Source organism: Lissotriton helveticus, chromosome 3_1, assembly GCF_964261635.1.
Source record: "Lissotriton helveticus chromosome 3_1, aLisHel1.1, whole genome shotgun sequence".
In the NCBI taxonomy this organism is placed as follows: Eukaryota; Metazoa; Chordata; class Amphibia; order Caudata; family Salamandridae; genus Lissotriton; species Lissotriton helveticus.
The window spans coordinates 1777240729-1777264420 of NC_136061.1; the positions used below are offsets into that span (position 1 = coordinate 1777240729).

The window sequence follows — 23692 nt, forward strand, 5'->3', positions numbered from 1 at the left end:
AGCCGGAGAACAATGGCCCTCCATGTCCCACGTCGCGTAGGTCGCCTGAGAAGGCGAAGAGCGACGATGCTTCTTCGCCTTCTTCTTGTGCTTCAACTTACACGATGACAGAGACTTCGATGAGAAATCGTGGTGGTGGCTCCGTAAACTTCCCCTCAACAGGGCCCTCGAATGGCGCGGAGCCGAATGTTGGGCCTCCAAAAGCTTTCTGGACCGCTCCCGCAAAGACTTGGGGTTCTGGGCCCGGCAATCAGAGCACGACTTCGGGTTGTGATCGCACTCCAGGCACCAAAGGCACACGAGGTGCGGATCGGTGACTGACATCAGCTTGTGACAGGAGTCACAAGGCTTGAAACCGGGTCAACGACTTGACATCCCTCGTGCACCTGGTCATGAGACCTCAAAAAGGAGGTAGACAAAGTCGAAAAAGTTTAGTAAAAAAATGACTGAGGGTATTGCTCTCTCCAGATCTGCGCTGGCTGGTGCGGAAAAAGTAAGAACTGATGTCAGCGAGCAGGAGCGGCGTCTAAGTAGATACCGCGACACCACTGTGAGAAAGTGCTATCTTTCTTGCATGGTATGCCCCCACTTTTTGCTGGATTGCTGATGTGCTTTGACTGAGTGTGCCCTGGGCTCCTGCCAATCAGGTGCCCAGGGCCTGTGTTAAGTTACTACTTGTGTAACGATATATCTGTAAGAGACATTAGTTAGTGATAGATTCCTTACCTTAGAATATCTCCAGGCGTCAGACTGGATCCGGAAATTTTTGCGTAGCAGTACCCTTGCGCGTCGGTAGGCGTAGTCTGCAGCTCCGCGTCCGTCATCGGCATCGTGGGCGCCGTGATGATGTCGTCGGAGTACTTAGACGCCGCCTCCGCGTGCTGACGTCAGTTCTTAGACACAGCTTTTCCGTGCCAGAAGCGCTGAGCCATGTTAAAAACCAACACTGGTGCCATTGAAACTAGGGCCCTGAAAGGGGGTAACCCTAACCCTAGATATCGTTTCGCAGAACAGGGAGGATGGCTGGGTCGGTAAGGAATCTATCACTAACTAATGTCTCTTACAGATATATCGTTACACAAGTAATAACTTGTGCATCTGAAAGAGACACGTTAGTGATAGATTCCTTACCTTAGAATAGATACCCCAGCAATACCAACCCCGGTGGTGGGTCTGCGAACCAATAATCACACAAGAAAGTCCTGGAGGACAGAACGGCCAAAGAAGCCATTCCTCCGGACTTGACTGTCCAGGCAATTGTGTCTTGCAAACGTGTGCAGCGAGGCCCACGTAGCTGCCTGGCAAAGGTCCTGCAAGGGCACTCCCCGGCCCAGGGCAGTTGCAGTCGCCGTGGCTCGGGTGGAATGAGCCCGCAATCCAACAGGGGGCTCCTTTTTAGCCAAGGAGTAACATGCCTGGATACACAAGATGATCCACCGAGAGATGGTCCGCTTGTGCACCGCTTTCCCCTTCTTAGCGCCCACGTAACCAACAAAGAGTTGGTCATCCACCCGGAACTGGCGTGTGCGATCCAGATAGAATGAAAGCGCACGTTTTGGGTCCAGACGGTGGAGCCGCTCTTCCTCTTTAGAGGGATGCGGTGGCGGAAAGAAGGTAGGCAAGGTGATAGACTGCCCGATGTGGAAGGCTGTGACAACCTTGGGCAGGAAATATGGCTTAGTACGCAACACAACCTTGTCCGGATGGACAGAAAGGAAAGGAGGAGTACATGAAAGAGCCTGGAGCTCACTCACTCTCCTGGCAGAGGTGATGGCAACCAGGAAAGCAGTCTTCAAAGTGAGAAGACGGAGAGGACAGTTGTGGAGAGGCTCAAAGGGAGCACACATCAGAAATGTAAGAACAAGGTTCAAGTCCCACTGATGCATCACAAACGGAACAGGAGGGAATGTGTGCGTGATGCCCTTCAGAAATCGATTTACAATAGGGGACTTGAACAAAGAAGGTTGATCAGGCAGCCTCAGAAAGGCTGGAAGGGCAGAAAGGTAGCCCTTGATAGTGACCAGAGCAGAGCCCTGCTGGGCAAGAGAAAGAAGGAAGAGAAGAACCTCAGAGAGTGGGGCAGCAAGAGGATCCACAGCCTTTGCTGTGCACCATGCCACAAATCTGTTCCACCTGCAGGCGTATACCGACTTTGTGGAGGGACGCCTGGCTGCCAGAATGACGTTACAGACTTCAGGAGGCAAGTCAAATGGCCTCAACTGTCGCCGCTCAATCTCCAAGCATGGAGGTGGAGACTGGACAGGTTCGGGTGGAGGACCGTCCCCTGCTGCTGCGACAGAAGGTCCTCCCGAAGAGGCAGACGAACCGGGGGATCGACTGACATACTGAGTAGCTCTGGATACCAGTACCTTCGTGCCCAGTCCGGAGCCACAAGGATGACGTGGGCCCGGTCGCGCTTGATCTTCTTCAGCACTCTGGGCAGAAGTGATATAGGCGGAAAGGCGTACAACAGACCGCAACTCCACTCGTGACGAAAAGTGTCTCCGAGCGAGTGCCTCCTTGGAAATTCCAACACGCAGAACAGATGCCATTGCGCGTTCTCTTCGGTGGCGAATAGATCTAACCAAGGCTCTCCCCACTGCTGAAAGTGGCCTTGCGCCACGTCCGAGTTCAGACGCCATTCGTGATCCATCATGCACCGAAGGCTGAGCTCGTCCGCCCTGGCGTTCAAAGAACCTGCCAGGTGTTGAGCCACCAGGGTCACGCCCTGGTGTTCCAGCCACTGCCAGAGGCGCAGAGCCTCCTGGCAAAGGGTCCACGACCCCACCCCGCCCTGTTTGTTGCAGTACCACATGTCGGTGGTGTTGTCCGTGAACACCACCTGCACTACACTCCCCCGGACAGAGGGGAGAAATGCCTTCAGTGCTAGACTAATCGCCCGCAACTCCAAAAGGTTGATATGGAGCCGGGCCTCCGCCGGAGACCAGAGGCCTCTGATCTCTGCCTCTCCCATGTGGCCTCCCCAGCCCTGGAGGGACGCATCAGTCACAACTACGTGCTCCGGTTGGGGAAGGGAGAGGGATCTGCCGCTGACCCAATCGCGGTCCGTGAGCCACCACTGCAGCTGTCTCGCAGTGCCCTCTGAGATCAGGACGTGGTCGGAAAGGTTGCCCTGATGCTGGGCCCACTGAAACCTCAGGTCCCACTGCAGAGCCCGCATCCGCCACCTGGCGTGATGCACCATAAGGATGCAGGAGGCCATCAGCCCCAGAAGCCGCAGCGTCAACCTGACCGAGACCCGGGATAAAGGCTGAAAGAGTGGAATCAGAGCCTGAATATCCCGGACCCGCTGTTCGGGAGGATAAACCCGAAACCACGCCGAGTCGAGAACTGCTCCGATGAAGAGGAGCTTCCGAGAGGGGCACAGGTGTGACTTCGGCACATTGATGGAGAACCCCAGCTGGTGCAGGAGGTCTGCCGTTGTCTGGAGGTGGTTGACGACTGACTGGGGCGAGCCCGTCTTCAACAACCAGTCGTCGAGATAAGGGAAGACTGAAACCCCAAACCTGCGCAGATGAGCTGCGACCACCGCCATCACCTTTGTGAACACCCGTGGGGCGCTGGTAAGGCCGAAGGGGAGCACAGTAAACTGAAAGTGCTCGTGGCCAACCGTGAACTGCAGGTAGCGCCGGTGGGCCGGCAGAACGGGGATGTGGAAATAGGCGTCTTGCAAGTCCAACGCTACCATCCAGTCTCCTGGGTCCAGGGCAGCCAAGACCTGAGCCAGTGTCAGCATTTTGAACTTCTACTTCCGGAGGAAGCCGTTGACGTTCCTTAGGTCCAAGATAGGGCGTAGGCCCCCCTTTGCCCTTCTTGGGTACCAAAAAGTAGTGGGAGTAGCAACCACACCCTACTTCTGGCCCAGGAACGCGCTCGATGGCCCCTTTGACCAAGAGGGCCGTAACTTCCTCCTGCAGAAGTCGCAAGTGATCCCCCGATACACGGTGGTTCTGCGGTGGCATGGCTGGAGGAGTCGCCTCGAAGGGGAGGGAGTAGCCCCTTCGGACGATCTGCAGCACCAACCTGTCCGACGTGACAGTGCGCCAGTGGAGGTGGTGATGGCGAACCCTGCCCCCTACTGGCGTCACATGGGCCTGAAAGCACGGACTAGGAGGGTTTTGAGGCGGATGCTGCGGGGGAAGGTATGGACTGACTGTGAGGGGTTGTCACGCCTGACCAGGCGACCACCCAGGACAGGATATAATTGTCGGCCCCGTAGCTTACCTGAGAAGTTGACAACACGGGTCCGACATAGCGTAACAGTAATGCCCCCATGTCCTCTGTTTGTTCAGCATCCGGGTCTACCCCACGACAGAGAGGAAGTGGGCGGGACTCACCTCGGAAGTGAACTGGCGCCAGAGGTGAAAGGCGAAGAGGAAACGAACGGAGGGCGCGAAGAATCCGGAAAGGAGGAGGAACACAAAGAAGAACACCCAGTGAACCCTGAGACTATATCCTTGTCTTGAACGGTTAAATAAAAACCAGTACAACTGGCACAATATATACAGCCTCCTCGTCTGTTTATACGGCCCGCTCTCCCACACTGACCTTGCCGTTGTCCCCAACCGCCGCAACGGCGGTTTCCACGGCCGCCACCGCGTTGGGTATTACCTTGCGGAGCGTGGCTGGCAGCACGTGTGGGTACACCCCTTCCGTGGCCACGAAAGGAGTGAAAGGCAGCAGATTTCTGGCGCGGGGCCGAGAGGCCCAAGGACTTGGCCGTAGCCCTGGAGTCCTTAAAGCGCTCAAGCGCATGGTCTGCCTTGTCACCAAAAAGGCGACGGCCATCAAACGGCATGTCCATGAGTGTATTCTGGACATCAGCCGAGAAGTTGGCGGATCTCAACCAGGCGTGGCGATGAATCGCCACCGTCGTTGCTATCGCTCTGCCCAGAGAGTCGGTGGTATCCAGTCCACACCGGATAGAATAACGTGCCGCATCTCTGCCTTCCACAAGGGCTTGGCCGAGTTTAGCCCGTACCTCCAACGGGCATTCTGGCAGCACGTCCGCGACCGTATCCCACAGAGAGTGGGTGTAGCGGCCCAAGAGGCATGCGGTGTTGGAAGACCGCAGTCCCAGACTCAGGGAGGAGAATACCTTTTTGCCGTATTGCTCATACCTCTTGGATTCCCTGTCAGGCGGGGCCGACGGGAATGCGGTCTGGGAATTGGAGGCCTGGATCACCAGGCTCTCAGGGGTGGGGTGGGTGGACAGGAAACAAGGGTCGCCCGGGGCCGGGCGGTGGCGTCTGGCCACGTTCCTATCTACAGGCGAACCTGTAGCGGGCCTGGACCAAGTGCCCATAAGTACGTCGGTTAAGGCCTCATTAAATGGCAGCAGAGGCTCGGCCGAGCTTGACTGCTCCTCAGTGAGGAGGTTAGTCCTCACAGCCGCGACGGGGAGCTCAAGGCCCAAGGCCCTGGCCACCCTCGTCAACACCACACTGTAGGTTGCCCCCTCCTCCGTAGCCACGGTAGGAGGTGAGACAAAGCCAGTGTCCGGCGAAGTGTCCAGACCACTGGCATCCCCAAGTTCACCTGTCCAGTCCTCCTGGGACTGACATTCACGTGTCAGAGGGTCCTCAGACCCCTCCCAATTCTCCTCATCACCCATCTCCTGGTACTCAGGGTTAACAAATGATGGGGCCGGTTCATGGAAAGTGAACTCTCCCAACGGCGTCGAAAGCGGCGCCCAGCGGCACCGCTCCGGCGCCGGAACCTCGTCGAGGGAGGCATCGGGGACGGCGCCGCCCGAAGACGGCGCCGAGGGTGACACCTGAGGGACCGGCGCCGGGGAGGTCGTCAAGTCCACCGGCGACGATCCGGAACCGGATCCAGTGGGGGCCTGCGGCGCCGGGCCCGAAGGCGCCGGCGGCACCGGGGCCGAAGCACCCGGCGGCGTCGGGGCCGAAGCCCCCGACCCGCTAGGGCCCCCAGACGGGTTTGCTAGGCCCAAAGGCGTCGCGGAGCCCTTTGGGGAGTGAGGGACCTCATGGCCATGAGGAACCGCTCGATCTCATCCACCACCCACGCGGCTCCGTCGGAGCCGCGTGGGTGGTGTCACCCGAACCCCCGGCCGCATCGTGCGAGCGTTGGGGTGGGTCGGAGGAACGATGACGTCTCTCCGACCTCTCATGCCTCTTACCTGAGGACTTGGATCCTGACTACCGATGTACACTCCCGGAGCTGCGAGGACTCTGACCCCGCGACCGGTCCCTCGACCTCTTGTGGGACCGGGACCTGGAGCGGCGCGGGGCCGACTGCCGGAGCTCGAGTCGCTTGCGGGACCGCTCCCGCCTAGCTTTAGACGTCAGGGCCCGGCAGTCGGAGCAGGTGCGGTCATCGTGGTCGAGGCCTAAACACTTCAGGCACCGGCGATGGGGGTCGGTAACCGACATCAGTCGGTCGCACTTGGAACAGGGTTTGAACCCGGGCATCCCTACCGTCACCGGAGTCTAAGACTCGAGTAGAGAAATGATCAAAAAGATCAAAAAGTTTAGTACAAAAAATGACTAAGGGGTAGAGCTTCTCCGGATCTGCGCTAGCTGGCGCGGAAAAAAGAAGAACTGACGTCAGCTCGCATGGGCGGCGTCTAAGTACTCCGACGACGTCATTCCGGCGCTAACGACGCCGACGACGGACGCGGACGACGCCTGCCGGCGCGCAGGGGTATTGCTGTGCAAAATTTTCCAGATCCAGTCTGACGCCTGGGGATATTCTAAGGTAAGGAATCTATCACTAAATCACTAACGTGTCTCTTTCAGATACATATCCAGGCATGTACCTCAAAAGAGATCCTCTTGACAGTTATCTGTGACAACTACAGGGTGGCACTGATCCAGATCACAGACCAAATCTCTAGGTGGATTGGACTCCCTCTATGGATAGCAGGGCACAATAGCCTACTAAAGAGGGTACCCATCCCCCGCTTGCTACACCTCTTCCAAAACATTCCACTGCATGTCAATAAAATCTTCTTTCACACATTGAAACCACACTTCATTCAATTGGGGTGGGTGGGAAAACCTGCACGAGTGGCGTGGGATATGCTAATACTGACATACCATATGAGAGGATTTGAGACGCCAGATCCCGAACTATATTATCTCAGTGCCCAGGCCCACTTTCCATACTACTGGCATCACTCCATTCCACACACAGCCCATGGAGCGATAGAATCGGACAGTGCCCATCCAATCCCCGTTACCGGTTTGGTAGACATGCCACCAGCGCAGCTGCCTGATAAAACCTTCAAGGTTGCATGCACTGTTAGAGCATGGGAGGGGCTACAAAGAAAACTGGGCAACCCATTATATACTCACCTGGGCTGTCTTTATGAGACCGTCGGTCACTGCTGGCCACACAAGAACGTATGGCCCTCACACAGTTGGAAACACTGGGTATGGAGCAGTGTGGTAATCTATATCTGAATGGAACATTTCGGAAACTGGAAAAATTCTGCGGGGCGTCTCATCCGAGACCACTGGTTATTTTTTGTACTACAGATTACGGGGAACCCACAGAACAATGGAAATGGTCTTCCCCTCTGAGCAGTCATCACTCTAACCGCTGGACATGGTACTTGCTAACTCCTCTGCAAGACACCTGGTTTCAAGACTCCCTCGGGTGGTACTGGAGGCTTTGCCAGAGCTAGCAAAGTCGGTGAGAACGGAGTGGGAAACAAACTTAGACTTAAGGATAGCCCTCTTGGACCGCATCGACTAGATTAACACACTACACAGAAACGTCTGGCACTGGCGTAACTTCCTGCTTCTTGACAGGTGGGATGCCGCTGTGAGCACAGTCGGTGTCCTAAGCTTAAAAAATGACCACGACATCTACAGTAATGAACAGCTGGAAATGTATGCAGAACTATTCCCCCAATCTTCAAGACCCAGAGATATATGAGACCACTTCAAGCATTACCCTTGCCCAGCAAGTGGGAGAGGTATGTATGCAGCCTCCAGGTGGACCTTCCCAGTTACAGGTGGTAATCAGGACTGCTGAGCAGAGAGAGTGAGAACCCATTTGGGAGCGATTGCGCCTGACCTCAGGGTGGAGATCACATAGATGAGTCCTGACGCTCGAAGATAAACATGGTGACCCTGTGCATCTTAAAAGACTGTTACAGTTGAAGCCTGGTCTGACTATGATCCTCAGCATGTGATGGAAGGTGTAGATGTGAGAGATGGGGTGCGAGCCTCTCTGAATTGCTTGGATGATGTAGGTGGGCACATTAACTAGCTGATTTTCCACCTAGCATTGTCGTGTCCTTGATTATCCACATTCCAGGAAGTTACTTCAACGGTGCTGTCTGAGATGGTACAAGAGCAGGTAGAACTGCTGTCAAGACACCGCCTTTTGGAATGATGCAGCAGACACTTCTGAATCACTAGTAACTGAAAATAGTAATCCACATGATATATGCCCCCCTCACCCGCAGCTCACATTTAGCTAGCATAGAATATTTCTCAAACAAAGTGCTGGATAGCACAGATGTAGCCTGGGGCAGAACTAGTTTTATTTACAGACACAAACTGGTGTGTATTTGAAATGCTATTGCACATTTCGGTAACAAAATTCTAGATACATGCCAGCTGTACAATGTGTTGCCCTATGTTGTGGAAATAGTTGTGGTGCATTAGATCCATGATTGAACATTTTAATGTATGTGGGCAATTAAAAATTTTTTTTTTATTAATACAAAGGTTGCCAGTACACTGAAACCGATGCATTGCACATAGTAGGTTTGCATTCTTGGTACAAATTAACCCATTAGTGAGCGGTAGTGTTTGACAGCACATTTTTCCACAGGTTATTTCCAGGAGGGATACAGGAACAGGGCGCCTCTCACCCATCCTCTCCCCACCACATGGGTTTCAGCCCAGGGTAGTAGCCACTGGTCCCCCTCCCCCCGTGCCTCTGACTCAATCTAAGGTGTAACTGTTGTCACTGTCATCGTTTTCTATTTCTAGACCTCAGTGTCTCAGCCAAGGGGTCTAAATCTTGGTGAACTTTTTGAGGCAGCCCCGGGCTTTATACGTGACCCTTTTTGCGACTATATATAAATCCATACCCGCCCTACATTGTGCGAGTGTGGCGAGATCGGGGGCTCCCCAGTATCTAGCAACGTCTCTTTTGGCCACTACCTGTCTCAGGTTGCATAATAAAAGTTTTATATGAGGAATATCAATGTCTGTGGAGATTCCCAGCAGCACATGGTTGGCTTCCCTCCAGTATCGTGCTCAGCTCCTCCAATATCTGGTCCCAGTAGATCTCTACAAGAAGACATTCCCATAATGTGTGCATGTATGTGCCACGTTGGGTTTTACATCTCAGCCAATTGGGTGAGTCTGCTCTCCCCATGGTAAGAAGGTGCACCCTGTCAAAATATACTCTATGCAAGATCTTGTATTGCACCTAGTGTAGTCTTAGCATAATCACGACTTCCCCCGGGTGCATTAGGGCCTCCCCCCCAATCAATGTCTGGTAACTGCCCTCTTGTGGTTTCCCATCAGGCCCTAAGGGGCCCCAACCTATCTGGGATATTATTAATTAATGTTTTATAGGTCCAAGAGACTGCTTTGTTCAGGATTTCCTCCTGCAATAGTCTACCTTCAAGTGGGGCGAATTCAGGGAGTTCAGTGAGGTCTATCGCATCCGCTTTCCAAGCGTGCTGTAGTTGCAGAAATGTATATCTTTGGGAACTGTGTATCTGTAACTCGGCCTGGAGTGCTTCCAAGGAAATGAATGTCCCTTCTTTAAGAATATCGCACAGTCTGGAGATTCCTACTATGTCCCACCTTTTAAAGCCCTGGAGTCTATTGATCTCAGACAGTCTTGCCCCATCACGGGGTGGTGCCGCCTTTGTCAGTTTGTTGTCCCATTTCATTTGGTGTTCGTCCCTTTTCCATGCCTCCATGACCTTCTGAGTGGAGGACAGTAATCTGCGGGTGCTATTACCCCTGTATAAACAGGGTATGTATGAACACTGTCGAAATTGTAGTCTTTCCAAGGCGTAAGTAGGGTGGTCTCCGGGCTTCTGTCCCCATTCATTAATGACTAACAGGTGTGCCGCCCGATAGTAAGATTGTATGTCAGGTAAGGCTATCACTCTATTATATTGGTTGCATTGAATTGTGGATAGCGCAATACGCGGGTGTTGCCCGTCTCAGAGGAGTGTGCGTATCTCCACATTGATGGCTGTGAAGATTGACTACGGGATCCGACACTATGTGTTTTGCAATACATATACGAGTTTCAGGAGTTATTTTATACATGGCGGCTCTCCCGAACAGAAGTGTCAGAGGGAGCTGTCTCCATCGCATCACGTCTTCCCGAAGGCTACCAGTATTCGTTTGATGTTGCGGGTGATGCATACTGCATAAATCGGTAGAGACATAGAGCCCCAGATATCGAAAGACCCTCTTGGCCACCGTAAGTTGTTCTGGTATACTATCTGTATCAAGCGAGCCCCCCATTACGTAGAGACTGGATTGTTCCAATTAATATGGTACCCAGAGGGTCCCAGAGTTCTCTAAATATCTGAAGTTTCAACATTAGTGCTGTGTCTGGGTCACTAATGTAGAATAGTACATCGTCCACGTAGAGAGATTCCCTCATTTCCTAAGAATCCGGTATCGTCACTAAAACCGTTCAAGTCTGGGTGTGCCCTGATTAGACACGCAAGTGGCTCTAGTACCAATGCAAATAGTAGGGAGGACAACGGGCACCCCTGTCTGGTGCCTCTTTTCACTGGGAAGCCTGCCGACGTCTTGCCATTGACGCGCACCCTAGCTCTGGCGTTGATGTGTAGCAGTCCTATCCATGACATGAAGGCAGGTCCAAAACCAAACTTCAACAAGGCCGGACACATGAAAGGCCAGTGAATCACGTCAAAGGCTTTCTCGGCATCTAGAGAGAGGAGGGCGTGAGGGGCCAGTCTAGTTTTATTGGTGTCTAGACAAATAGCTAAGCAACGGAGGTTAAAGCGTATGGTGCGTTTGCGCATGAAGCGCGACTGATCGCAGTGGATCAGTGAGGTGATAACTGAAAGTAGATCGGACACCAGGATTGAGGTCAATATTTTGGCTTCCACATTAACTATATCAGACGATGCGGTGTGTGGATAACCACTATGGTGGCTTGATGCAGGTCTGGCAGAAGCATCCCTTCCCCCAACGCTGCATTGCATATGTTCAGAAGGTGTGGGGCAAGTAGGCTGCCGTAGCGCATGATGCAAAATTTGGATGGCAATCCATTTGGTCCCAGAGTTTTCCCAGTTTTTTTGCTTGGAGATAGTGTCTGCCACTTCTTGTAGTGTAAAGTCGTTATCAATGGCCGTTTGTTCCTCGTGCGTAATCTTGGGATGTACAAAGATAGTTATTTATTCACGCCTCGTCTGCTAAGGGTCTGTCCTCAGAAGGCTCTAAAAGCGAGCGAATGCATTTGCCACTGCTTGTGCAGTCATGTGAACTATCCTGTTCTCCTGAATCTCCACCACCCACCTTGCCTCTCTCTCCCTGTTGCCTAGCCACACTAGGAGCTTCCCAGCTCTGTCCCCAGATTAGTAAAGCCAATGTTGCGTGTACTGAAGTTGGGTTAGCACCTCTAGCTCCACTGGCGTTCAGTACTCTGCTCACATCACCACCATTTGAAGAAGCAGTTGAGTATCTGGGGTGAGACTAATGCATCTCACTAGGTCAAGGAGTTTCTGTTCTAACACCTCAATCTGGCCAGTCTCTTCTTTTCGTTTTTGGGCTATTCTGTTTTGCGCTCTGTCCCGCATCACTGCCTTGTATGCCTCCCACAATGTTACTGCTTCCGATGGTGGGAGGATCACTTTAGTGTATTTGTCCATTCTGCCATGCTTGGTGGCTTTAGGGTCTTTATCTCTCGCCACTGTGAGCGGTCTTTCAATGGTGCATCTAGGGGCTCGATTATCTTGCTGTGGTACGATGGACTCGTCCCTGCAGGTCTCCTGGCAAGCTGGTGTGTAGTGTACCACGTTTAATGTGGGGGGGGGCCTCCAGGGCACCCTCACTTCAGAGTCCCCCTCCGGTGGCTGCCAGTCCCCCGGTATGCATCCCAATGTCTACGGGGTGTCTCCGGCCTCCACACCCACTCGCCTTTCTGTTGTGTCGGGGTGGGGGGGAAGAAGCAAATTGAGGCGCAACGTCTAATGTACCCTCACCTCTTCACAGTGTCTAAGCCTCCCTAGTTGGGCGAGGTGGAGGAGTCGGTCAGTTGCTGGACTCTTGTCTCTGAGGAACGGGCCCCCCTCTTCCTTTCCTATTGGCCGCTGGAGCGACATGCTTCTTCTACAATCTAATAGCCTCTCGGTGTGTGCTGTAGCTTTCTTACCCAGTAGCACAAATCGGCTCTGCTACTGAACGTCAGCTCTTTGTGCTTGCACATCTGGCTAGCGGTACCTTCCCGAGCCTCAATCTTCCCTCCGGCCCTCTCCTCTTCATTGCCCTCAGGCCAGTCTGGCTGGCGGCACGCCCGCACTCAAGTTCCGGGGACGAGACCTTCTCTTCTCCCGATGTCCTCCTGCCGCAATTCGATGGGCAGGGGCGTGAGAAGGTCTTATGGTCGGCTGCTCATCATGGATTTGCAGTCCATCCGGGACCCCAGTGGGGCATCGGGGGCCAGTCTTGTATCGTGGACTCCACCGGCATGTCAAGGTGTCGGCTGTTGTAGCTGCCAGCCCCGCAGGGCAGCTTCAGCGTATTTCCGTACTTGCCAGCCACATCGGGAGGTTGTAGGGTTTGCCGGCCACCTTGCTGCCAGCTGGACTTAACGCTGGGGGGGGTTGCCACTCCCTCACCCCAGAGCACCGCACACCTGGAAGGGTCTCGGAGGAGGCCCGATGTGTTGACCCCCGCGGCCAGTACGGAGTCTCTTCTGCCACAGGGGCGGCGCTCGGCCCTCCATATCACCTCTTCGTCTCCGCACGGCCTCCAGCCTTTGTTGTTGCTGAGCTGTACTTGTAGGGCTAAACCACCGCGTTTGCCAGTACCTCCCTTGGAACGCCAGCTATCGTTCCTCTGCCATTTTGGGCAGCCACATTTGTCCCGTTCGGCATCACCAGAGCTTACACCGGTAGGCTCTATTTCTTTTTAAATCATGACACCTCACCCCTCTTGTCTCTTGGGCACTTGGAGTAATCGGTTTGCTAAATTAGATGGTGTCTAGAAGGCAGGATTGAGGCAGGATTCAGTATGGGCTGCCGGAGCTCCTGCAGAAGTGTCTACTCTGTCATTCCGCTGGCCACGCCCCTCATATGTGTGCAAACTTGAACCCTTGCTTTATATAGTTCTCCACCAAGGTCATAGATGCTGCTGATACGATTCTGATATACATAAGATAAGTCTGTTCTAATGTGTTGCTTACTTTAAGATATAAATGTTTTACAAAATATGGGAAGGAAATCTGCTGTTGCCCCCCCCCCACATTAACACACATTTTGTACCAACACTATCCTTAGTCTATCACTGGTGACGTATTGTATGCCCTAAGGCCTTTTGTGGGGCATGCAGTCTCCCTCTTGGTGGCACAAAGCAACTCTGAGTGGGGATATAGGTCGGGTAGGCTCAACAGAGTCCCAGTATGTCAGACTCATCATATGATGCTCTGCTTTTTTCCACATGTAGAGGAGAGAATAGTGCTTAAATCTCCATAGAGGGACCATTGGGTCCTTTTGTGCTTAGCATAAATGCAGTCAGCTGAATTCCTAACTTGGTGCCCGATCCTCACCTCAATGGGACCCACAGTTGTACCTATTAACATCTCAGGCTTCTGATAGATCTGCGCACCTGGCAGTTTATGGACTCTTATCATAATCCCACCATTCCACATCTCTGCTCTGCACACTTGGAGTATTTATTTTGATGGAGTACAGTCGGTCTGGATGAGCCTAGTCAGCCACGCAGCTCTAAGTGGCCTTTCGGCACCATCTCCTCCACCGCATAGTTCTTCCGTTTGTCACAAATGATGAGCTTACTTACTGGGTGTTAAGGAGTGAGAAAAGGCTGCCCCCACACGCAACTTCCCTGCATAAGTGAGGCAATCTTTCTCACAGATCTTCGGGCAGGTCTTCGACAGCAGCAAGAAGCCATCTCCTTAAAGCTCTTTGGACAGACAAGCTGCATCTCTTCTCCCAAACTCACTTGGGATGGTGGGTAAGTGTTAGGCCCCAGAAATTCAGCTGGGCCTGCATATGGTGGCTTTTAGACCTTCTAGTCCTGGCCTCCTCTCTTCTTGATGTAGAGTCTCCCAGGACTCGACCTTCCAGCCACCTCTCGGAGCATAATCCTTGTCACCAGAGACCAAGAGGTCACCTCTGCTACACACGTTTTTTCACATAGTACCTGCCCAAGGTGCGGGATGCTTCAGGTGCTTGGTAAGGTGTTGACACAGCAATGTCTCAAGCCTGATTTGGGTTCAGACCTTTTGTGGAGCATCACAGCAGAAATGCTTCGAGGCTACAACCTTGACAGTCTCCCAATTGTTGCAGGGAAATTAAGTGGGATATTTGGAGGTTTAACGAGCAAAGCAATGGGGTTCTCTCATAAAAGGCCCATCTTAGGTCCTCTCCAGAGGATGATCTCCACCAATATACTCTCTCAACTTCCACAAGGTGCGCTGCCTCAATCGCAGGCACCAATCCTCATTGCACGACTCTGGTCTCAAGTAGCCTGTGACCTTATAATCAGAATAATCTCAAAAAGACTTTGAATAGCTAGCAACTGACACAAATGCAGGAAGGTGGTTGCAACTTGATAATCTATTGATTCTCTAAGCCCTGCAGTGTGAGAAACAACATTTAGTAGCCCACCTGTATGTTAAAACACTCAGCTTTTTGAACTCAGAAAAAACAGCTATCTGCTGCAGAAATCTTGTTTTGATGTTCTTGGCTCTCCCGTCATTGAGGAAGCTGGACAAGACTCCTTAGGCCTAATCTGACAAATAAGTACCGTCATGTTGCTAGAGATGTCTAAATGTGATTCGTCTAAGGTGAGATACTGGTGCCGAGCATTGGTTTCCATTCCCAAAAGGCTGAGTCCAAATGCCCTGGGTACATGTACTTCAGGCAGAAGAAAAGGAAATGAAGGGTGGCAATAGTTTACCATGCAGGAGCCCTAATGCTTTTCTTGCATAATTATTAAAACTACCAATGTAAGTCACAGTGTTTAAACTGTGGCTATTTCTCACAAGAAAGTAATTGCCAAAGCAAGAGCCTATCTAGGAACATATAATAAAATCTCTGAGCTCAGGTGTAAAAAAGTAGAGAAGAAATGGAATTCAGACGATTTCGTGATACTATTATTTTAGTTTCGACTGCTTCTAAACGGTATCATATTTTGCTTCCATTTCTATCTTAGACTGTAAGTAAAATAACTTGCCAATAAACTTTGACAAGGAATAAGGTTTGGAGAAACCCCCCATAACTCAGGCTCCTTTCACAAACATCCAGCAACATTACAGATTACAATATTATAACCAAGGCATATTAAATGAGCTCAATGCATGGGCACTCTGGCGCACAAATACATACCTTTGCAGCCTCTGAAATTTTGCTCCAGTTCCCCCCTTTGAGTGTGAATTGCCCCCCTCCAATCCGGGCCAGGATTTCCTCAGGCGTGTCTTCAGGACCATTAGCAAAGGGTGTGTATCTAAAAGGTGAGAGGGGTCAATACATTAGTAAAGTGGAAACATCAAGCAGTTACATGTGCCATGACGGACTATAATGCACCATACCCAGATGGGCCACAATAATGCCATATTTAAACTATTATTATCTATGTAAATGACTTAGTTTAGATTCATATCATGTAAGGATAACTGTCAACTAAATAAATTATTTTCTTTATGTCCATTATTATATTGACTAACCTCACAATTTGGCATGGAGCCAGCCCAGCTGGTCCTATGCTGGACACTACTGATGACAGGTGAAATCGAACTTCTGACTACTCCAAATCTGCTAATACCATCTAGGACATGGGCGTGATGCATATGTAATCTTGCTGAAGGATACCTGTGCATACTTTACAAACTCCTCCCTACTTGGCATAACAGTGGCAATACCGAGCTTTATTCTACTGGCTTGATGCAGATAAGTGCCTAATAGAATATTTAACACAAATCAAAATATACACAGAATTAAGTAACAGTGTGGAAAGATGTTCTTCGACAATTCATGGTTTGTTACAGGGTCATCTACAACCTGTTGCACCATAACTGAAGAATTATTTTCAGTGCACGTATACTATGGATTTATGGATGATGTCAAGACAAGTCTCTTCTGGATAAAGCTCCCTAGTATTCCCAACAGGTAGGTTTTCATGTTGAGTCTATTCAGAACCTAAGCAGCTCTTTCTGACAGCCCTCTCATCAAAGTACAAACATAAAATTATCTGCCGTTTATGGACTATTCCTCAATGGTTAACAGCTTCCGTAGCCATCAGCTGCCTCAACCCAAGAACAGCAAAGCACACTGCCACGAATACCAGGAAAGCCGCACAACTTTCAGACTGTGAAAGGGTGCTCCATCAAACTTCATAAAATTTGGGACCTGGTCAGAGAAAAAATAGTGGACAAAAAAGAATTTGGGCCATCATACACAGCGCCTGTACCTGGTCACAGAGACAGGTTTGTTTCCATTGATACGTGGCAGAGTCTCAACAGTAGACTACGTGGGCTCCTGGGTAGCCGCCGCACTCCTTTCGCTACTGTACAGGAAGTTCAGATCGAAGCTTTAATAATGACAGTTATTCCAAAGAGAAGCTGTAAACAATGAAATTCTGCTTCTCCCTGTTGGAATAACTACAACTGTACAATCAACAAGTACAGAAATCTCAATTAAAAAAATTGACGACGTCTATGTGAATATGCCACTGATCGGGTCATCGCCCAGTTCCACAAAACCTGCTGAGCTGCCAAAAATAGACCGGATGGTGACTGGCTACTTCGTGCATTATGATGACTTCTCATTGGATTCAAGTGAACCAGAGCTTCCAACAGCAGCCCTCCCTTTTAAGCTATGCACATATTCTTTCTACTTTCGGCTGAAAAAGACTTACTGCATTTCACCATGGTACATCTCTGGATTGCCATAGGGTTACTTTTACTGGTACTTTGGATTGGTGACTGTCTTTTTCCTACTATCTGTCAGATCGCTCCACAATACAACTTGTGAACTTGGTTCTTAAACCACATGCATCATCACACCGTGAACTAAGGGACCTGTCCCTGGTGAACATCACAGCAGTTCCAGTTCCTGAAGGAATTGTTTGGGACAGGGTAATGTATGATGTATATGGTCCCACTGAACTTTTTCAAATTCCTTACTTGTTTAAAAATTTCTTTAAATTACATCACCTCTAGTACTTTCTCTGATGATTGGGACATTGAAACTGTGCACAATTTGCTTGCAGATCTAGAGCAATCAGCTGCATTTTATAATGATGAATTGTACGATGGTACATCTATTTATGGAGACCTGTTCTGTTACAACACTATGGTCACCATTAAAAAAAGTTTTTTTTACACACAACTAGTATCTTACGTGTTGTTTATAAATATATACAATGGGAACACTACCCAACACCGCCGAAAGGTAGTTCGAAAACTTTTACACAAAAGTTTGCTTATTTTTCAGGTTTTGAAACATCAGACCCATTATTATAGGCTTGCACCTACACCTGGGAAGAAAAATATGCTCACAAACACCAAGCTGATAAACTCTGCTCCCTTTTATTTGCCAACTGTCTCTACAGGGTTTTGACTTTTGGAAAGACCATTGACACAAAATCTGCTACCGGTGACAAAAGATTGGCAGGTTCAGGGAACAGAGGCCTTATTTAGTGCAGGTCTCACACCACATCAAATGATTTTCCTAAACAAAACAGTGCAACAAGCTTCATGTCTTGGAACAGAGGGATTTGAACACACAGCGTATCCCTGAATTCTCATGCTTTGAGAATTGGCTGCACATACACTTCAGTGAGGATACACTAAATACCATAATACATAATGGTTCTTTCAATTTATCAGACCCCAATTGGAAGGGATAGTTGGTTTGGCCGACAGACACAAAAAGGAGTCAATGTAGATTCCTGGGTAACACCGAAGGGTTTAGGATTAATAGGCCTGATCAGCAATATGTACAAACTGAACACTCGGAAAGTGACGTTATATAGTGTTGGGAAGTTATGCCTAAATTGACTAAAGACCTCAACACTTTCACACTTGTCACTTCTTTCTGATGACATGGATCTCAGGGATTTTTTAATATGTCCCCGGAACCCACGTCAAAAGCGTTTTTTGTATGGAATATACAACGAGCTGTGGAAGATTTCTCAACAGGAAGCTGCTGAGAGATTGCACGAGATCGACAGTCAATTTAGAAAAGGCTTTGGCTGTGGTTGAAAATGGTATGACCACATCATCTTGGATTATTCACTGGGCCACATAGTGTCATCTGCAATTGACATAATGCAGCAAGACATGTTTATTTTACAACATGGGCAGTCATAATTACGGTCCATTATAATTCTTAGCTGGACGTTACGTTCTGACCACGGGCCATCAATCAATCAATCATATAATTTGTAAAGCGCACTACTCACCCATGAGGGTCTCAAGGTGCTGGGGTGGGGAATACTGCTACTGCATGAAAAGCCAGGTCTTGAGGAGTTTTCTGAAGGTCAGCAGGTCTTGGGTCTGCCGTAGGTGGATGGGGATGATGTTCCAGGTCTTGGCGACGAGGTGGGAGAACGCTCTGCCGCCTGAGGTCGCTTTTCGGAAGCGGGGGACTGTAGCGAGGGCGAGGTCGGCGGGGCAGAGCTGGAGGGTGGGGGTGTAGAAGCAGAGTCGTCTGTTGAGGTACGTTGGTCCGGTGTTGTGGAGTGCCTTGTGTGCATGGGTGAGGAGCTTGGAGGTTATCCTCTTGTTGACCGGGAGCCAGTACAGGTCTCTCAGGTGGGGTGTGATGTGGCTGCGGAGAGGGATGTCGAGGATCAGGCGTGCAGAGGCGTTCTGGATGCGTTGGAGCAGTCTCAGGAGTTTGGCCGAGGCTCCTGCGTAGAGGGAGTTTCCATAGTCCAACCTGCTGCTGACAAGGGCCTGGGTGACTGTTCTTCTCGTTTCAGTGGGGATCCACTTGTAGATCCTACCGAGCATGCAGAGGGTGTTGAAACAGGAGGAGGAGACGGTATTGACCTGTTTAGTCATGGAGAGGGTGGAGTCGAGGATGACCCCTAGGTTGCGTGCGTGGTCGGTGGGTGTTGGAGCGGTTCCCAGTGCGGTCGGCCACCAGGAGTCATCCCAGGCCGAAGGGTTGGATCCGAGGATGAGGACCGCCGTCTTGTCAGAGTTCAGCTTCAGTCGGCTGTTCCTCATCCATTCAGCAACAGCCTTCATTCCTTCGTGAAGTGTGGGGGTCCTTGGTGAGGGAGAGTGTCAGCTGGGTGTCATCGGCGTAGGAGACGATGTTGAGGTCGTGCCGACGGGCGACCGGTGCCATGTAGATGTTAAACAGGGTTGGGCTGAGGGATGAGCCCTGGGGAACGCCACAGATCTCGGTGGCTACGGAGCGGAAGGGGTGGGGGAAGGCAGACGCTCTGTGTTCTGCCGGAGAGGAAGGAGGTGGTCCAGTCCAGGGCCTTCTCTCGGATCCCAGCGTTGTGGAGGCGTGTTCGTAGTGTGTGGTGACAGACCGTGTCGAAGGCGGCTGACAGGTCCAGGAGGATGAGGGCCGCCGTTTCTCCGTTGTCCAGCAGGGACTTGATGTCATCGGTGGCGGCGATGAGGGCAGTCTCGGTGCTGTGGTTGCTGCGGAACCCGGACTGGGAAGGGTCCAGGATGTTGTTCTCCTCGAGGTAGCGGGTCAGTTGTTCGTTGATGGTCTTCTCGATGACCTTTGCCGGTAACGGGAGCAGGGAGATGGGCCGGAAGTCTTGAGGTCCTTGGGGTCCGTCTTGGGTTTCTTGAGTAAGGCATTGATCTCGGCGTGCTTCCAGCTCTCCGGGAAGGTTGCTGTCTCGAAGGAGGTGTTGATGACTTTCCAGAGATGGGGTGCGATGGATGTGCTGGCTTTGTTGAAGATGTGGTGTGGGCATGGATCTGACGGAGGTCTGGAGTGGATGGTGTTCATGATCTTGATGGTGTCATCGTCGTTGATCTTGGTCCAGTAGAGCAGGCGGTTGGTGCAGATGGTGGTCGTGGGGGGGGAGGGGGGGGGAGGTCTCAGTGGTTGTCGGGGCGTTCGTGGCGATGAAACTGTTGTGGATGTCTGTGATCTTGTGGTGGAAGAAGGTGGCCAGCGAGTCGCACAGGTCTTGCAAGGGTGGGACGTCGTTGGTGTTGGAGCTGGGGTCGGAGAGTTCCTTCACGATGTTGAAGAGCTCTTTGCTGTTGTGCGCGTTGTTGTCTAGGCGGTCTTTGAAGGAGGCCCTTTTGGCGGATCTGATGAGGTGATGGTGTCTGAGGTGATGGTGTCTGCGGGTCGCATTCTTGTGGGCGGCGTGGCTGTCCAGTGTTCGTTCACAGAGCCAGATCTTCTCCAGCTTTCGGCAGGTTTGCTTGGAGGCCCGGAGGTCATCAGTGAATCAGCTGGCTTTCTTGTTGGTATGATTGTTGGAGGGTTTCTTGATCGGGGCGAGGGTATTGGCGCAGTCGTTGATCCACTGTCTGAGGTTGCGGGCGGCGGTGTCAGTGTCGGTATGGTCAGCGGGTGGGCTCAGGGCGAGGGTGGTGGTTAGCTGGTCTTCGGTGACTTTGCTTCTGCAGCGGTGAGGCATCTGTTGGGTGCGGTGGTGCGTGGTGGGTTTCTTGAAGTTTAAGTGGATGCAGCGGTGGTCGGTCCAGTGGAGTTTGGTGGTATGGTTGAAGGAGACGTGGGGGCTTGCGGAGAAGATGGGGTCAAGCTTGTGACCGGTGGAGTGGGTGGGTGTTGTGACGAGCTGTCTGAGGTTGGCTAGGTTGTCGATCAGGGTGGTGGAGTTGGTGTCGTCATTGTTTTCGAGGTGGAAGTTCAGGTCCCGGAGGAGGATGTAGTCCATGGAGGCGAGGGAGTGTTGAGGATGTAGTCCAGGGAGGCGAGGGAGTGTGTGCTGATGAAGTCAGCGATAGAGTCGCTGAACTGTGGTCAGAGTCCGGGCGGTCTGTAGATGAGGGTTCCTGTGAGGGTGGTGTTGGGGTCGGTGTGGATCTGGAAGTGCAGGTGTTCGGCGGTGCGGAGGGTGTGTCGGTGTTGGTCGAGACTCAGAGTGTTCCTGTGGACGATGGAGATTCCTCCTCCCGCTCTGTTGGTGTGGTCCTTGCGGGTGATCTTGTAGCCTTTCGGGACGGCTATGGCTATGTCGGGTGCCGAGGCGGGGTTCAGCCAGGTCTCCTCCAGGAAGGCGACGTCTGGGGAGGTTGAGTCGGGTAGGTCCCAGGGTTCAACCGGCATGTTTTCGGGCGGAGCGGGTGTTGAGAAGGATGCATCTGAGGTGGTTGGGTTCTTTCCTGGTCGGCAGCATGGTGGGGCGGATGCTTGTGAAGCTGCAGTTCCGGCAGGTGAAAGTTCCGTGGGTGCGCTTCGGGGCGGCCAGGAAGCAGGTGTGTGATCCTCCGGTGTTGAGTGCGTGGAGGGTTCTGGCATCGTAGCGGTGTCGGGCGTCGTGGTATCCAGGGGTCCTGGCGCTGGGCGCGGTCCAGGCACGGACGGGCTTGCCTTAGGTGCGGCAGCTGAGCGCGGCCGCTGAGCGGCTTCCATATGAGGGGATGTGGGAGGGAGGAGCAGCTGGGAAGCGGGGCGGCGAATGGGATTGCAGGTGGGCGGGGCCGCAGGGACGCAAAAAACTGGCAGGGGCCGCGGGAGAACTGGGCACAGGTAGGAAAAACAAGTTTAGGCAAGAAAAGAAGTACAGGCACAGAGGAATGAAAACAAGTCTGGGCAAGAAAACAAGTCTGGGCAAGAAAGCAAGTAAGGCACAGGGGAATAAAAACAAGTCTGGGCAAGAAAGCAAGTACAGGCACGGGAATAAAAACAAGTCTGGGCAAGAAAGCAAGTACAGGCACAGGGGAATAAAAACAAGTCTGGGCAAGAAAGCAAGTTAGGCACAGGGGAAAAATACAAGATGAGTGTAGCAGGGAGGCCGGGAAGGTATCGAACTCTACCCAGATTCACGACTGGTGGACACATAACTCATGTCCTACCTCTCTTTCATCGTCCCAGGAACCGTGGGAAACAGGCTCTCTCAGCTGGTGGGAACGGGCCGAGACGCAAGGAGAAGCGTGTAACTTTTACGGGGCCGGTTTCGAGTCAGAGACACACCCCCCTACAGTGTCATCGCTGTACCTACCAATGAGAGAGGAGGAAGCGGCCCTGCCCCCAGATGACGCACTACCAATCACCCCGCTAAGAAGCCCGGAAGGAGGAAGTCCGGTGTGCTGCGACACCGAGGAGGAGAAGAGCGGAGAGAGAATCAACGCGGAGAACAGTGGAGAGCGAGACAACGGAAGCGACGCCGTCCGAGGGACCGAGCCAGGAGGCCAACGTTATCGCTCTGCGCCCAGCCACGCTCACGGAGGAGTGTGGCTCTCCCAGGTGCGTGACCGGGTGGCTGGGTGGCTTGGGAGGCGGGACGCCTCCGTGTAAAGTTGTACCGACCCCCCCCCTTCCTCATTGTGTTCCTCGCACCTTTTCCTCCATCACACAACCCCCCCCCCCCTATCCTTCTTGGCTATCCCTCCTTTCCGCCCAGAGCGTCCTCACCATGCCTAGCACAACGTGTATATAGCAGCACCGGTGTCCTCACTCCATCGGTTTCCCCTCTTGGGCACTGCTCATATTGAACACCTTACTGAGAGTCTCCTTTTCTCCCCGCATGTGGCGCTGGAAAACCGCGAGAGACGACGACCGCGCCCCCAGAGAACCAGAACGCCGGCGGGCAAGCCCAGGACGGTCTAACACCCTAGCTGACACCTTGGATCCGGCAGCTTTAGCCCGAGAAAGAGTCACCCAGAGACGTAAAAAGACATTTATAAGAATAAAACCCTCTTTACCACGCTCCCGCCTCAGTGTCCCTCCTTCTGAATCGCCACAATGAGGCAAAAACAATGCAAGCAGAGCCGTGCAGCAGTGTGGGGAGCGACCTGCCTGCGAGCATGCATCATACATCAACAGTACTAGTCTGTTTTCTGAATATGATCTAATGGATAGACAGATGGTAATGGCAGACAGAGATGAACAGTAAACTATGTTGCACATTTAAAAATTAAACCCATTCACAAACTGGATTATCCAGGGTTACATCACGCTACCGGTCATGACTTTCCAATTCCAATACGGTCTCCAATACCAACATGCAGGTTGATATGAATGCGCTAGGGAAGCGTTCTATGCATGAGTATTGTGAATTACCGTTCAGGTTTAGATGCAGAAATGGGGAAAGAAAGATTTTCCTTAATGGTTCTGACTGTGAGGATGATTTAAGTGGATCCTTAGTCTGCAAGGACATTTCTCTCCATGCAAATGCTTCGGTAGCAAACTTGTCATGTTATCTGAAGGGTTCTCCAGCTGCTGTGATTCATCCGGTGTTCAAACTGGTCTCGAATAGGGGGTATTTGATGCTGAATGATCAAGGTTGCTGTGGAATGGAACAAGGCATCGCTCATC

The 23692-nt window shown here is 51.8% G+C and overlaps 1 protein-coding gene across 3 annotated transcripts in view; it reads right to left on the reverse strand.

The window, feature by feature from the left end:
- Positions 1-23692, reverse strand: part of RPS6KA1 (ribosomal protein S6 kinase A1) — an 844361-nt gene that overhangs the window by 35876 nt on the left and 784793 nt on the right. For all 3 annotated transcript variants that reach the window (XM_078682639.1, XM_078682641.1, XM_078682640.1), the window contains one exon: positions 15581-15698. In XM_078682639.1, the coding sequence (XP_078538765.1) occupies positions 15581-15698 (118 nt within the window). The remainder of the gene's footprint in view (positions 1-15580; positions 15699-23692) is intronic.